The 15,214-nt window shown below is 37.4% G+C and overlaps 2 protein-coding genes across 4 annotated transcripts; both read left to right on the forward strand.

The window, feature by feature from the left end:
* Nucleotides 1-3,870: 3,870 nt before the first annotated feature.
* On the forward strand, nt 3,871-5,006 carry LOC122013491 (cytochrome P450 709B1-like; the record flags this gene model as incomplete). The annotated part of the gene is made up of 1 exon (XM_042569769.1): nt 3,871-5,006. A coding segment is annotated over one exon (555 nt), but the record flags the coding sequence as incomplete, so codon positions are not given.
* Nucleotides 4,909-15,214, forward strand: LOC122014685 (plant intracellular Ras-group-related LRR protein 6-like). Of its 3 annotated transcripts, XM_042571042.1 has the most exons (21): nt 4,909-5,053; nt 5,239-5,302; nt 5,407-5,543; nt 5,620-5,706; nt 5,795-5,870; nt 6,026-6,100; nt 6,204-6,273; nt 6,397-6,474; nt 6,574-6,634; nt 6,732-6,810; nt 7,955-8,045; nt 9,188-9,248; nt 9,333-9,400; nt 10,090-10,166; nt 11,576-11,713; nt 11,932-12,036; nt 12,390-12,514; nt 12,591-12,687; nt 12,837-12,911; nt 14,265-14,320; nt 14,753-15,214. In XM_042571042.1, exons 1-21 carry the CDS (start codon nt 4,989-4,991, stop codon nt 14,826-14,828), a joined length of 1,761 nt encoding a protein of 586 aa, XP_042426976.1. In that variant the 5' UTR covers nt 4,909-4,988; the 3' UTR covers nt 14,829-15,214. The 3 variants fall into 3 exon arrangements, with proteins under 3 accessions (XP_042426976.1, XP_042426977.1, XP_042426978.1); XM_042571043.1 differs by lacking the exon at nt 14,265-14,320; XM_042571044.1 differs by lacking the exon at nt 4,909-5,053 and having other exon boundaries at nt 5,636-5,706.

A 15,214-nucleotide genomic window follows, 5' to 3' on the forward strand; every position in this document is an offset into this window, starting at 1 on the left:
AACTTAAATTAAACTTAACTTAAAAATTAAATTAAACCTAAATTAATTTAAATTAAAATTAAATTAAAACGTAAATTAAAACTTAAAACTTAAATTTAATCTTTCAATTAAAACTTAATCTTAAACTTAAAATCAAAACTTAAATTTTAAATTAAAACTCAAACTTAAAATTATAATCTAATTACTACTCATATTTTTATTGTCCTAACTCTGTTTTGCAAGATAAATATATTTTTCTATTGATTAGATTATTTTTTTTGTTGTAGGAAAGAAAAGAGACAAAAAGTGGTTCGGGTGCCTAGCCCAGTTCGCCTGAGCGGGTGCCACAGGCACTCGGATGATTTGAGCACCCAGAATTGGTCCAGGCGCTAGGACCACAAAAGTTATCCCGAAGCTGAGTTGGAGCACGATGACTGGCCGAACCCACGTCAGTGGTCCAGACGCTCGGAAGTTGATACATTTCGCAGATGAAGTTCGACAAGAGATCGCCACATCAGCAACGGTCCAGGCGACCAAAGGGGTTCTAGGCGCCCAGAATAGGCCTATATAAGAGTCTTCGACCAGCAGCTTCAGAACAACATTGACTACAACTTTCATATTCAAGTGCTGCTCCAAAAAAGCTTCGACGACACTAAAAAACTATTTCGAAGTTCCAGGAACAAGAGACTTCATTTTCCTTTCTATTTGTCGGTAACAAATTTTATTTTTAGTTCTTGTACTCAATTATTATAATCCTTTTATGAACTAATAGTGATTTCCCAATGAAAGCGATCGGCAATTGCGAGCCTTGGAGTAGGAGTCGTCACAGTCTCCGAACCAAGTAAAACCATCTGTGTTAGTGTTGTCTTCTATTTTCTTTATTTCGCTGCGTAACTCATTTTCAATCATAATTTTCAAAAATCGTTATTCACCCTCCATCTAACGACTTTACAATCCTACACTAATTACATCAACGTGACATTTTTTGACCACTGATTGACCCCCTTTCACTTCTTTGACTTAGTCTCCCATAGGAAACTTGAATTTTTGGTAGAAAGTGGAGACTGTGGGTTGGAACACACTTAGCGCAGGTCTCCCTAGTATAATATTGTAGGTTGAGGTCATATTTATGATAATGAAGAGCATATGCTAGGTCCTCATCAACGGTTCTTCCCCCAAGGAAAGGGAGAGATCAATCTAGTCAAATGACTGTACTTCATGTCTTGTGAATCCATATAAGGAGGTATGTATAGGGCGAAGTCCTCCCCCATTAAGCTACATTTGGTTGAAGACCTTTTCAAAGATAATGTTAACGAAACTGCTCGTGTCTATGAACACTCTTTTTATAGTGTAATTGGCGATGAGAGCTTCGATCACCAAGGCATCTTCATGAAGATTCTATTCCTTCCAAATCTCTAGGCCCGAAGCTGATTGAGGGCTCCTTCCTTTTTCGTGACTGGTGCTGACTCCATAAGTCTCCAATCTTCGATCATGGCCCTTGTTGACTCTAGTGGAGTCTCCATCTATTGGACCTCCCAAAATTATATGGACAATCCCCCCGATATGACTGACAATTAGTAGTGCCATGGCAAGTAGGATGGTGAGGGCATCGGAAGGGCTCTAGAGATCTTCTATTCGGTCGACTTTGGTTGGCTTTTCGTTGATCGATCACTCGCCGTAACTCCCTCGCATATGGTTGATAATCTCGAGTAAAGAGGGTTGTCGATTGATGATAAACACAATAACAATCTGCCTTAGGGGGCCCCTAGCTCAACTCTAGCATAGAGGCTGGGGGGCTGATTTCCACCGTTTGTACGACCTTTTCTCACCTCCTATTCACGAGTTTTTGACTTTGTAAAAGAAGAAGAGGAGCTTTGCAGGTCGACCGAGTAGAGGTGGAACTCAGAGTTGGAACTTCTTTTCTTCTTGTAGACTGGGCTTTCTTAACATGAGCATATTTGATCGCTCGAGCCTGCAAATCGTTAAAATCGACTAGGTGCTTCTTTACTAGAGACCTGAAGAAATCTTCCTTCGTCAAGCGTTGGGAGAAGATACTGACCAGCACATCCAAGCTAACCGAGGGAACATTCATGCTACCGGATTGAACCATAACAAGTATTCCTTCAAAGGTTCTTTGACCTTTTGCTTGAGAGTGAACAGATCAAGTGGGAATTTTTGATACCTTCGACTAGTCGCAAAGTGATGCATGAACATTGTCTTGAACTCTTCCAAGGTCTGAATGGAGGAAGTGGTAAGACGATGGAATCGCCTTTGTGCTGAGTCTGAGAGAGTTGTCAAGAAAACTCGACACTTGATATCATTCGTATACTAGAGCAACAATGATGTGTTTCCGAATTTGCATATATGATTTTCAGGATCGGTTGTTCCATCATATTTCCGGATCTACAGCGCTCGGAAGTATCGCGATAATTCATCTTGAAGAATATTCTTTGAAAATAGAGAGCCTTGGATGACCTTCGTTCCACTAGGTGTGGGAGTCTTTCCCCTTGAAGGACCTCTATGTGGGGTCTCTCTCGAGGATTCCAAGAATGATGTCCGCATAGCTAATGTCCCGATCAGAGTAGGGATTGCAGCATGGGCATTTCGTTTGGTTAAGTCAACTTTTGACCAGGCGCTTGTGGCGCTTCGATTGATTGAGGCAACATCTCGAATGATAGAGGGTTAGGTATTAGCAGTGCCGACTATTGGGAATGTTCCTACGACATCTCTTGCACCATAGTAGCCACTAGCTTATTGAAATCATATGTTGACATGGTGATGACGTTGGTTCTTCTAGCATCATTCATCTCAACGACTTATTCATGTCTTAACTCAGTATTCCTACAGACGACGCCAATTTGATCCTGTTTGAGAGCGCTAATGAACGAATCACCGATGAGTTAATGTTGAGGTTGACCAAATCGTTGATCACTCGGGAATAGTAAAAGCTGGTGGAGAGATTCATCAGAGCTTGGATGGAAGAAAATAGGAAATAGAGAGTTAAAATGATAGTCAGAGGGTTCTCTGGCGTAGTCACTTCGACGTTCAAGTGAGTCTCCGGCAAGAGAGAATGAAGAAGAGCAATGATTTAGGATTTCTAGAAGTCTCAGTCTATGTGCGCGTACAACTTTTTATAGAGTTTTAGTTGTGCCTTCACGTTCTCCGGGGGTTCCAAGATGAATGATAAGGATATGGGAATTACATGGAGCCAGCACAGATTCAGACACAAATTCGAGGGTGATCCAAATCGGGAATGACATGAAGTTGGGGACGATTCAGAGTTAGGAATGACCTAAAGTCGGATATAATATGAAGCCAAGAATGATATGAAATCGGGGAGCCACCTTCTATTGGCTTTGACTATTGACTTTCCTCGACCACATAACATCTTTCTACTACCTTGTCTCACCTATAGAGTCGGGAATGGTACATATACAAAAATTGCACGGAGTCTGGAACAACGTCAATTCGGACACGGATTCGAAGATGATCCGAAGTCAGAAATTGCACGGAGTCTGGAATAACGTGAATTCGGACACGGATTCGAAGATGATCCGAAGTCAGAAATTGCACGGAGTCTGGAATAACGTGAATTCGGACACGGATTCGAAGATGATCCGAAGTCAGAAATTGCACGGAGTCTGGAATAACGTGAATTCGGACACGGATTCGAAGATGATCCGAAGTCAGAAATGTCATGGAGGGGGAGACGATCCGGGATCGAAAATGACATGAAGTCGGGTACAATCCAGACCATAAACTCGGCGAGCAGTCTACTGTCAACTTTAACCACCACCGATAGTAGAACTATTGACTTCCCCTTCCCATCTTCCCACTGTCTACCGTATCATTCACTTTAGTATGTATATAATTCATGTATGAATTTGCTCGACCGGGTATGCTGAACGAGAATTCGCCGACCAGACGGCGGCGAGCCGATGCGTAATAGAAGTGGCATCGTTAAGAACTCGGCGGAGATTATCGCCAAGACCAGCTTCGGCATCAGCGAAGAGAAGGGGAATCGATTGTTCAAGAAGCAGCAGATGCTGTTCCGGCGAGATCCTGTGCTCCAAGAAGTCCTACCAAGCGTGGAGGTTGGGGAAGCACATCGATAGGCTTCTCCATGACATCGTCTGTTCCCGACGGGAACAGGGTGATTCTGAGGCGGAGCAGCAGCATGACCTCCTCAGACAGCTCCTCGAGGCCGAGAATCGAGACGGGAGAAGGAGGAAGTTTGCTGCGAGGGGCTTCATGGACGAGTATAAGACTTTCTTCTTCACCGGCCACGAGACCACCGCGCTGGCCCTCTGTTGGCCCTTAATCTTCCTGGCCCTGCACCCGAAGTGGCAGAGCATTCTCCGGGAAGAAGTCGAGCTAGTTTCCGTCGGCCGGCCTTTTGACTCCGACGTGCTCTCCAGGTTAACAAAGGCAAATAAGAAGAATTGATGGTGCAAGTAATTGCAGATGGGGAAGGTATGGAACAAGGTGCTCCGGCTGTACTCGCCGGCACCGAACGTGCAACGGCAGGCAAGGGAGGAGGTCCGCGTCGGGGATTTGGTGGTCCCCTAGGGGACTAACATGCGGACGTGGTGGGCATGCGCCACGACCCGGAGCGATGTTGTGAGCGAGTTCAGGCCGGAGAGGTTCGAGGAGTACCGTGTCCACGGTGGGTGCCAGCATTGGATGGGTAGGGAGGACCTGCGTCTGGCGCAACAAAAGACGGTGGAGATCCTTTGCCGATATCTAAGCGAGTAAAAATTGGGGTTGTTTTTAGAAAATCGGAGAGTCGCACTCGCTGGACATTGGACGGTGAAGATCCTTCGTCAACAAAGAGCTAACCAGAGGAAAACGTGGCCACCATTTATCATCACTGATGCTGTGTTTGGGATCGAGGCCGCCCAACTATTTGCCTAAGGCCTAAGGGGCATTCGATCGAGAGAATCCTTCCGATGCCGGAGAACGTGATGGAGACGAAAGCGAAGTAGGGAGTCAATCAAAGGCCAGCAACGATGGATCGTCTTCTGAAATCAGCACGCTCGTCGGGATCTCTCAATCTCTCCAATCGATCCCTCAAGTAATTGGTTCTCTGAGAATGATTTAACTTTTGTCTGGCAGATTTGATTCTGAAAATAGGCATCGCGGAGTCTTCTCGACGTTCTCGCTACGCTTTCGCATCACGATTTTGTAGTTCCGAATGATCTGACTCATTTTCTTCTGTTTCTTAAATTTATGAGTTGGCCGCATTTGTTCGTTTCACAGGGAGTTGCCCGATGAGCTTTACGGAAGCTTGGAATCGAACGCGGAGGATGATAAGTGGTGGGAGGTAAAAATTCCTTCTTTAGCTTCTCCAAGAAGTATCTTTTAGCTAGTTACCAAGTTTGACAGTCGAAGTTCTTTTGTTTTGCCTCGCCCTGCATTTCTTTTCAGGCCGTGGATCTGCAAAAGCTTATTTTGGCTCATAACAACCTTGAGATATTGAAAGAGGACCTTAAAAATTTGAATATGTTAACTGTCTTAAATGTTAGTCACAATAAACTATGTTCACTACCAGCAGCCGTTGGCGAGTAAGTTGCTGTGCTTTTCCTTTGTTTTTAATTCCATGTAGCATTTGCTCCTGCATTCTGATTTCTTGCTCATCAGGCTTACTTTGTTGAAGGCATTGGATGTGTCGTTTAACATGATATCTAGTATCCCTGAAGAGATTGGCAGCGCAACTTCTCTGGTCAAGTAGGCTCTCTCATTGTACATTATACTTAACTTGGCCATCATATTGTGAGTAAACCATAAATTCATGCATATTTTCTTTTTCATGCAGGCTTGATTGTTCAAATAACCAACTTAGGAAACTTCCTTGCAGTCTTGGAAGTTGCTTAGACTTATCTGAACTTAAGGTATTTCACAGTTAGGCTTACTAGATTAATTTCTATGCCATTCTTATCTAGATTAGGACTATGGACTAGCACTATGTTGAAACATATTGTGGGATTCTCAATGTGACTAGAGTTCTGCAAGTTGATATTTATATATTTTCTTCACATAATGTTAGGCATCAAATAACTGCTTGGCAGAACTTCCAGATGAACTTGCCAACTGCTCAAAGTTGATTAAATTGGATGTCGAGGTACAATTATTGCTAATTTAAAGGCCCTTCAAAAGTTAGTTTTCATTTGAGCAATGATAAAAAATTAAGTAGTTATAATCCTAACGGAGTGGTATAATCTAAGGGGAACAAGTTGACATCATTCACTGAGAGCATGCTAATTTCATGGACTTCGTTGACAGAACTCAATGCTGGTATGTGAGAGTGAGTTAGATTTTATGCTTAAAGTGGAGATCTCCTTGTTTTATAATTCATTATTCTAGAGGCTACTTGAATGGATACCAGTATGCTAAATTTCTTCTCTTGGCCCTTTAAAGCTAAAAATCAGGTCACCTGCATTCCACATAGCATAGGTCTCCTCACAAAACTTATCCGTCTGGATCTTCATCAAAATAGTAAGCATGTTTAGCCAATTTGTATATATATAGTTTTAGTCAAAACTTTTCTACATTTCTTTAGAGCTTTCTGATTGTGTTCGTTTGAATCTTTTCTAGAAATTTCATCAATTCCATCTTCAATTATGGGTTGTTGTTTACTTGCTGAATTTTATATGGGGTGAGTTCAATTAGTTTTTAGAATGATTTATAGTTTCTTCCTCATAAGAATTCTTCCATGTATATAGAGACACATGGTTGTTTGTCTTGAAATGCAGGACTAATTTACTGTCAACTCTTCCGGCTGAAATTGGTGCACTTTCTCGTTTAGGGACTTTGGATCTTCATGCAAACCAGGTAACATTTTTTTTTTAAAAAAATTGTTCTTACCTTTGCAGAACAAAGTATATTACTAGTTTGATCACTTTCACGAAGTTCAAATTCTTGATGAAAGAACATAGGTAGATGAAAACAGGATCTATATTATTAATTGAGTTGTGAAAAATCAAGCCTGCCATTATGCAATGTTGATATTAATTGTTGGAAGTTGAGGGTTGCCATTACATGATCGCTGTTACCCAACATTTTGCCTTCCAATGTTTTTTATTTTCTCAATAGAAAACAAATACAAGGATTATGCTGTGACAAACTCTAGATGTCCCATCCCATTTTGTGCCCCTTTTATTATAAATACTTGTATTATAAATTCTCTATGCTTGGATTTCTCTATTCATTCTGCAATGAAAATTCTATTTTATTTTTTATATATTTGCCTTATAGTAGCTTCAGGTAGAGATTCACATGATTTTGGTGAATATTTTGTATAATGGCCACTCTTACAAGAATTTGAACTGAGAAGTAATGAGCACCTGTACTTGGTTTAACAAACTCGAATATTTCTCAAGTTAAATTAAAATGTGTAAATAACTAATCAAATTTAAAAAAGTACTCTTTCAATTCTTAAAAAATAAAGCAAATTAATTCAATTAAAGTCTTAATGAAGAATTATTGTTTGTGTAAAAATAGGATGATCACTTTATATATATTATGCATTAAATGAAAAATACACTGCAATATTCTTGAGGAATATGCCAACATAATTTTTGAAGCTTTTTTTAGAAGTGTAGTAAATTTGGGAAGTCAATGATATAAAGAGTTTAAAAGACAACAATATGAAGGAGGGGACTAGGAGGATAAACAAGAAAGATGATTTTCTCTGACTGAGGCTAATATATTTTATGATTGAAGCATTGGTTCAGAAAAGACAACGATAAAATTTAGTTTGGCCTTAAATTTCAGGAGTGGCATTGAATGAGGGCACAACTGGCAATTTCACATGAATGTGGCAAATGTAACAGTTAGGATAGAAAACTCTAACATGTGGCTTGTATTCCTTTCAATACGACTATATGATCACTTGGCTTTAATTGGTTGACTAGAGTTACTAATTTTTGTAGAAGTTAAGTTTCTCTCTGTTGTTGATATGCTTTCACTCTTTTAGTTAAAGGAGTTTCCTGTGGAAGCCTGCAGACTGCAACTCTCTGCCCTGGATCTATCCAATAACACTTTATCTGGCTTGCCAGCTGAGATAGGTGAGGTTATTGTATTCCAATTCCCCTTGATCTATGTTGGTATTGCTATTGATGATTTATTTACATTAATTAACTTGAGGTAAAATTATTTTGGAGATTTGCTATTTCAAGTATAATGGATTTTTCTTGAATGATTTTTTTTTATGTTTACAAGTGGCCCTTATCTACTCGGAACTATAATGAAGGTGTTGAAAGATTGTTGTAATTATGATGTGAATGCTTATAAGCATTGCATATATAACGATAATGAAATAGGCAAGTATAATAGTACAGAAAGCCATGGTTTTAGATCAGTTTACTAGGTACAGATTGGCACCAATTGGAGTAGGTCAGTCACTTAAAACTAGCCTCAATCCATGTAGTTTACTTGCACAATTTTCTTAATCCTTAAAACAATTGTTAGTTTTAACTCTAGTTTAAGTGAAATTTGGATAAATCAAGTACATCTATTTGTCACCATGTTAGTAGGAGTATTTGTTAATCATTTAATACTATTAAACAAAACCCACCAACGCAGGAGAGACACATCCTGTACTTCCTATACATTCTAACTCAATTCTGACATGTCCTTTGCATAGTATTACTGCAGAACTTGTCCATTGCACTGGGATAGCAGGCATTTCCCTGCTCCATCACTAGGTTCAAATAAGAAAAACAACTAGTTTGAGGATGAATTCAAACCAGTATATCAAAGTTTTAAACTCTCAAACAGATTTGCCTTTTTATTTACTTGCGGCCTCATGTATTCCGACCCCTACAAGTTTGTTTATTCATTCTCTACTATTCTTCAACATTCATTGTCATTATACAATTGTTGGAAAAATTTGATGCTATATTTTCAACCTGTATCATTGGTGTCATAAAAATGGCTACAAGAAACAAGATGAGATCTGGAGCATTATCAATGAGCAGCTTGATACATCATTTTTTCTGTACTTTATTGTTGTGTGATTTAGGCTGGATGGAGATCTTTTTTTCCCTCTTATTTTGCTCTGTTGCTAACATGGATTACCTTAAGTTTGTCCTTTTTGTTGATCATATTTTCCTAGATAAAAAAATCTACAGCAATCTGTTCAACCATTTGGAGCTGTCTGTATTTCTAGTTTCAATGTCATTCACTTGAATTTCCATATCAATTCAAGGTACAATGACTACTCTGAGAAAGCTTTTACTGACTGGGAATCCCATAAGAACTCTTCGAAGGTGTCACTAGTTTCTGCATTTAAATGTCTTAAAAGTTTTGGTTGGAGACTCCATGTTTCTAATAATTGAGCCATTTTGTATTAGCTCTCTAGTATCTGGACCAACACCAATGCTGCTGAAGTATCTTCGAAGTCGCCTCTCTGCTGATGAAGGTAATGCCCTTTCCCATATAAAGTTTATTTTTATCTGCTACAATTGTCATCAAAAGTGTTCCCTAGATCCACATGCATATGCATTGGTTCACTACAACTTGTATGCTTACATACGCCAATATGCATATGTAGTTGCTTATTGTATTTGCTAAAACGTTCAATTGACTCAATGTATACTAAACTAGTTTACCTTCTCAACCATCCTTGTTATGGAATATATACTACATGAGAAAAATGATTGCTAGTTAGCTTACTTTTAATTTAATCTACATATAAAGAAACAACAAAATAAGAAGGGAGGAGATCTCTTGAGCAAAAAAGGGTTATGTTATGTGAAAGTTATAAATGAATGGTTGTTTGATGATTTAAAAAAGATATTTTTTTCTGTTTTGCATCAGCACTGTATATCCGTAAGTGCTAAAGGCATTTTATGGTTTTTTGCAGTCATTGTGTGGCAAGTGTATTTTTTTTTATTGTTGTTTTCTCACTAACAGTTGGACATCTGTATCCACTATGTGGTATGGTAATAAAATAAGTCTTCTTGCATTTATACTAATTGAACATTTTCTTGAAGATTAAAGCTCTTAAATCTTTGTTTATATGTCTATGTTTAAACTTTAAATCCCTTACTGAATTTATTTGTCCTCTCTACCTTTACTGAAGTTCACGGTTCCATGTATTGTGTATAGAATCTGGATTGGGAACTAGTAAAACTATGAAAGATGATCAAATTGCAAGAGCGGCTAGGTTGTCCCTGTCTTCCAAGGTAAATATTATATTTGCTATTTTTTTCTTAACCTTGCTGACAAAATTGCCTATTAATAATTCAAAGGTGAGTCATATTATTGTCTGGACAAAGTAAAAGGGGTCTCATATAATAAAAAAACAAACCTCGCATAAGAGAAATTTCATACACATAATTTATTAATCAAAAGCTACTTATTACATAAAGACACGACACTCTTATACACTAAATACCAACTAAAATAGGAAAGAAATAACACTAATTGATAATAATAATCTTTTCACATTAAAAATAGGATAATTACCAAAATTAATTACAAATTTAGAATTTAAAATTGACCTTTTTTTCCTTATGTGCATCATTTTCTCACCTACTGAGAACTTAGCTATATGTGAATTGTTGGCGTCTCTTCTTGAGTCATCGTTTCCATGCACGTAGAATAATTGCTTCATCAACTTTATTTAGCAGTGTTTCTTTAATTTTTTTCCTTTAGATGTCCCTTTCAGCGAGCAAGAAATTGATGCACTTTCCTCCTCTTTTTTACATTTAATTTTGTGTTCTTTCTTTCTGGTTGCCCTTTCCAATCACTAAGAAAATATCTTAGTTTATCCTAGTGAGGAGATGATGTCCATGCCTGTGTAACAGCTGCACAAAACAAAAGAACTTCACATACAGGAAAATTCTCAATAGAGAATTGAGATAGAATTTTATTAATCAAAAGCTTAATGTTACATAGAGACACAACACTTTTATAAACCCAATAGCAACTAAACTAGAAAAGAAGTACCACTAATTGAGAGAGACAATAAAATTATTAAACTCCTACTAAAATAAAGATTATATTATCAAATCAAAAGATACTAAACTTTCCACACTTAAAATAGGACAATTACCCAAATTAATTTCAAGATTTCCTTTTTGTGAGTTGGAGATGAGAATAAAATTGTGTTTTGATGAGCGATGATGGGTGGGGTGAAAAGGCATTAATAGGAAATTTTGAAGAAAAAGAAAAGTTATTCTTTGTCAAAATTATGAGCCTATTTTGGTAAATTTACAGCTAAATGACCATAATTTTGGGGTTGGGATGTGTTTTTTTGGGGGAAACCATCTTGGGCCCATGCCCTTGACGTGCTTAACACATGGACCATCTCAAGTTTAGCACGTGGATCTGCTAGGTCACACCCAGCTTGGTCCAAATCAAATATGTATAGGGCCTGGTCCTGCCCAGCCCATGTAAATTTGGTCATGCTACTACAGGTGGCCCAGCTTGTTTGATGTCCCTAGTCCTGATGGTTAGGCCATTCATGTCATCCTTGTCCCACCTCCAATGCTTCTTTCTGAATTGAATGGATATCAATTTCCAGTCCGAAATTAACTGGATGTTCCCTTACATTACAATCAACTGTTAACTGTTTCTTCTACTGGATCAGGAGTTAACATTAAGTGGTTTAGGATTAACCACTGTCCCACCTTCTGTATGGGAGACAGAAGAACTGGTGAAAGTTGATATTTCCCGGAATTCAATTGAAGTCCTACCAAGTGAACTATCAACTTGTTCCTCACTTCAGGTATGAGAATATGATGATCAAATACAGTTAACTGTCACCTTGTTCGACAAGTAATTAGTATCTCACTCGTTTTGGTATACAATGAAATTCCAAACCCTGGTCACCAGGTCTCTAAATTTCTAGAGGAGAGTTATAAAAAAAAATTCTTGCTTTTTATCATTAATATATTATTGATTTTCTTAATTCTCTCATATGTTAGTTTGAGTTTATATCTGCAGACTTTGATTATTTCTGGAAACAAGATAAAAGAATGGCCTGGTGCAGTGCTGTCTGCTCTTCCTAACCTCTCTTGTTTGAAACTGGACAACAATCCATTATCACAGGTATAATCAGTAGTGATGAATTTACATAAGGTGGAGAGTGGAGGAAACTACTTGTCTTTGTTATTTGGTTTATCATTGCCTCTCAGTTGTTATATAATTCCGTATTGCTACCTGGAAAAGGTGTATATTAGCCACATACATAACATGATTACTGCATTTATTAAATTGTCTTTTTAAGCATCACACCTGATCTAATCAATTAACATATCTGGTAAGTGTTCACATGTTATAGGTGTGTGTGTGGTTCTACAAATTCTGCCTTTATAAGCCAGACCATACTTGTTAGTGACAACAAGCACTAGCTATTTCATGAATATGTTAGGAGAAAAGCTTATTGCATCTATCTCTGACAGATTCCATCTAATGGCCTTGAGTGCCTTACAACAATCAGAATTTTGGATTTAAGTGGCAACAAGTCATCCTTGCCAGAATCTTTTTCATTCTCCAGTGTACCACAATTGGAGGAACTTTACCTAAGGTTTTAATTGACTTGTTAAATCGTTTCAAATTCCTGAGACACAATACAACAGTATGAATGATTTTCTAATTTTCAGGCGAATGCAACTGAGTGAACTCCCTCCAGGACTGTTGACCTTACAGCGACTAAAAATTCTCGATCTTAGCCAGAATAATCTTGTCTCAGTGCCTCAGGTAATCACTGACTGGATATATATACAGAAAAGAAATCATCTGTCTTTAAATAGGGTTTGGTTAGGCTATGCCACTTTGTTCTCTTCCTAAAACTTTGCTGTTATCTACAGTAAATACATAACTCAGTATTCTTGTTATGATTGAAACAGGAAATAAAGGGCTTAATTTCCATTATTGAGCTTGATGTTTCTGACAACAACATAACTGCGCTTCCTCCGGAAATGGTCTGGCTGCTTTCTTTGAGTACCTCTTACTAGTTACTAGTTTATGCATGATTTTCAATACATGAATTTAAGTAATTTGAGCTACTTATAAATTTCTTTGTCCAAACCTTACACTTTAATTGGCTAGGCCATGTTGTGGTGAAGAACTTTATTTTTCAGAGAATTGGAAATCAATAAATTATTGTGCATTTCTGCAAGCAATGAACATTACACCGAGCACTCCCTTAAGTTGGTATAGCTTTAAGTAATCAATATGGCTTTCAGGTTATATGTAACAAGGAAGTGAATCTATATCTCATACAATACCAATTTAGCATCTCTAATATGGCCTCTAACCAGAAGATTGAGGACTTTTGGTGCCATTATAGAAAAAAAAGGATGACACAAAGGCAAAGTGAATAGGAAATAAGAAATCATAGGTAGCATAGTGAGGAATTATGTGACAGGTAGTAATTATTATTTATCTTTATGAAAAGCTACAGGTGGATAATATGTTGGTTTAGTTTTTGTTTGATTTAAGCAGTGGGGTGATAAGCTTACAGTAGAGATTGAAGGAGTAAAATAGTATTAGTGAAAACACCTGAGAACATCTCCAAGAGTCATTTAGTTGTGGATTCTGTGTATCGAAATAGAATTGTACAATTATCTCATGGATTTAGTAGACAGGTAGGTGCAAGAGAGCATATAGAAATAGGAGCAGAAGAAACAAAAAAAAAAAAAAATGGGAAGAATAAAAGATAAACAATTGACAGATACAAATTTTGGTCAACTCTATGGATTAGCATCCCAAAAATCTGCGGTCAAGAATATCACTAGGAAAAATATACTAATAGGAACATAATTATTTAAAAAGAAAAGGCATATTGTTGATGAATAAGACATAATAAGGTGAGCATCAGTCCAAATAAAATGTTGTGGTAAATTTAAATGAAACGACTGTTCTTACATTCTAATATTGTGGAATAAAACAAGAACATTATCATAAAATGAATGATTAAAACATCCAAAAAATGTTTGAAACTCAAACTTTTACGAATTCATCCTAACTTGGATTTAGAACTAAATTCTCTCTGTGTATGCAATATGTATGTACACAGTCGCATACATATCTTCTGCCAAGTGTAATGCTAACCTAAGAAACAAAAGGGACATGAAAATTACAAAAATCAAGATCTTTTTACTACATGAAACTGCATTACAGAATCATTGTTCTTAAACATTTCTAGGTTCAATTCTTGAGAAAGGGATGTCAATCTAGATGGAGTTTATCCACTTAATTGGTTTGAACTATAAACTTTCTGCTAGCTATGAGAAGTACACATGAAAAAAAAATCTTCTTTTTGTGTCTGTCAGGGACTGCTCGAGCCAAGCTTACAAGTACTGAAACTTGATGGCAATCCGCTGAGAAGGTGCCAACATTGCCCCATCCTATTTCTCAGTTTTGGAGTAATTATTATGCTAATTTGGTGCTTCAAAGTTCAAACAACATAGAAACATCACAAAATTATTATCTGGATTAAAGTTGTCCCACCTAGAAGAAACTGTGGTTCTCAGATTTGGTTTTCTACTTCAACCACTGCCCCTTCTGCATTCTATCTTTTGCTTTTACAAGATAATGAAATCTGGGTAGAGTTTTCAGTTGCGTAAATGGACCAAATCTATCTTAGAACTGCATAATTTTTTCTTTCTTGTGAAATGGAGAGATTTCATCTTTCAGGTGTCATTCTTTTTATAATAGATATACCATGATTTAGTTTTTGAGACTACATTAGTTGGATTGTTTCTTCCTTTTTATTTTTACCTTTTTATTTTTACCTTTTTATTTTTTTCCTGTTTTGCAGCATTAGGCGAACTATCCTAGATCGGGGAACTAAAGCTATTCTCAAATATCTCAAAGACAAACTCCCAGATCAATGATCACGCAGAGATGATTACAATTTCTGTTTATTATTAAACCGGGTGCTCCAGTACTCTCCTGAATCGTAAATAGTGTTGGATGCGAGGCATTTCACGACAGAGCTTGCTGGTATAAAAATAGAATACGTGAAATGCTCTGGTCGTGTTCACAATTCATCGCCCTTTCAATTTATTCATGTTCTTGCTGGTTTGTCAACTGGTAATTCGTGGTTCTATATAATTATTTTTTTGATTTGAAGGTAAACTGCTGCCGATGTATGTGTATTGTTTTGTTGTATCTGTTTTCACAGTACTAATTATTGATTATTTTTATTGTAGCAAAGGTTGATCTTGATGTTGTAAGAAGAACCACTCTTTCTTATTATGAGAAATGCTTTGCCATCCTA

This window comes from Zingiber officinale, chromosome 8B, assembly GCF_018446385.1.
Source record: "Zingiber officinale cultivar Zhangliang chromosome 8B, Zo_v1.1, whole genome shotgun sequence".
NCBI classification, from domain to species: domain Eukaryota; kingdom Viridiplantae; phylum Streptophyta; class Magnoliopsida; order Zingiberales; family Zingiberaceae; genus Zingiber; species Zingiber officinale.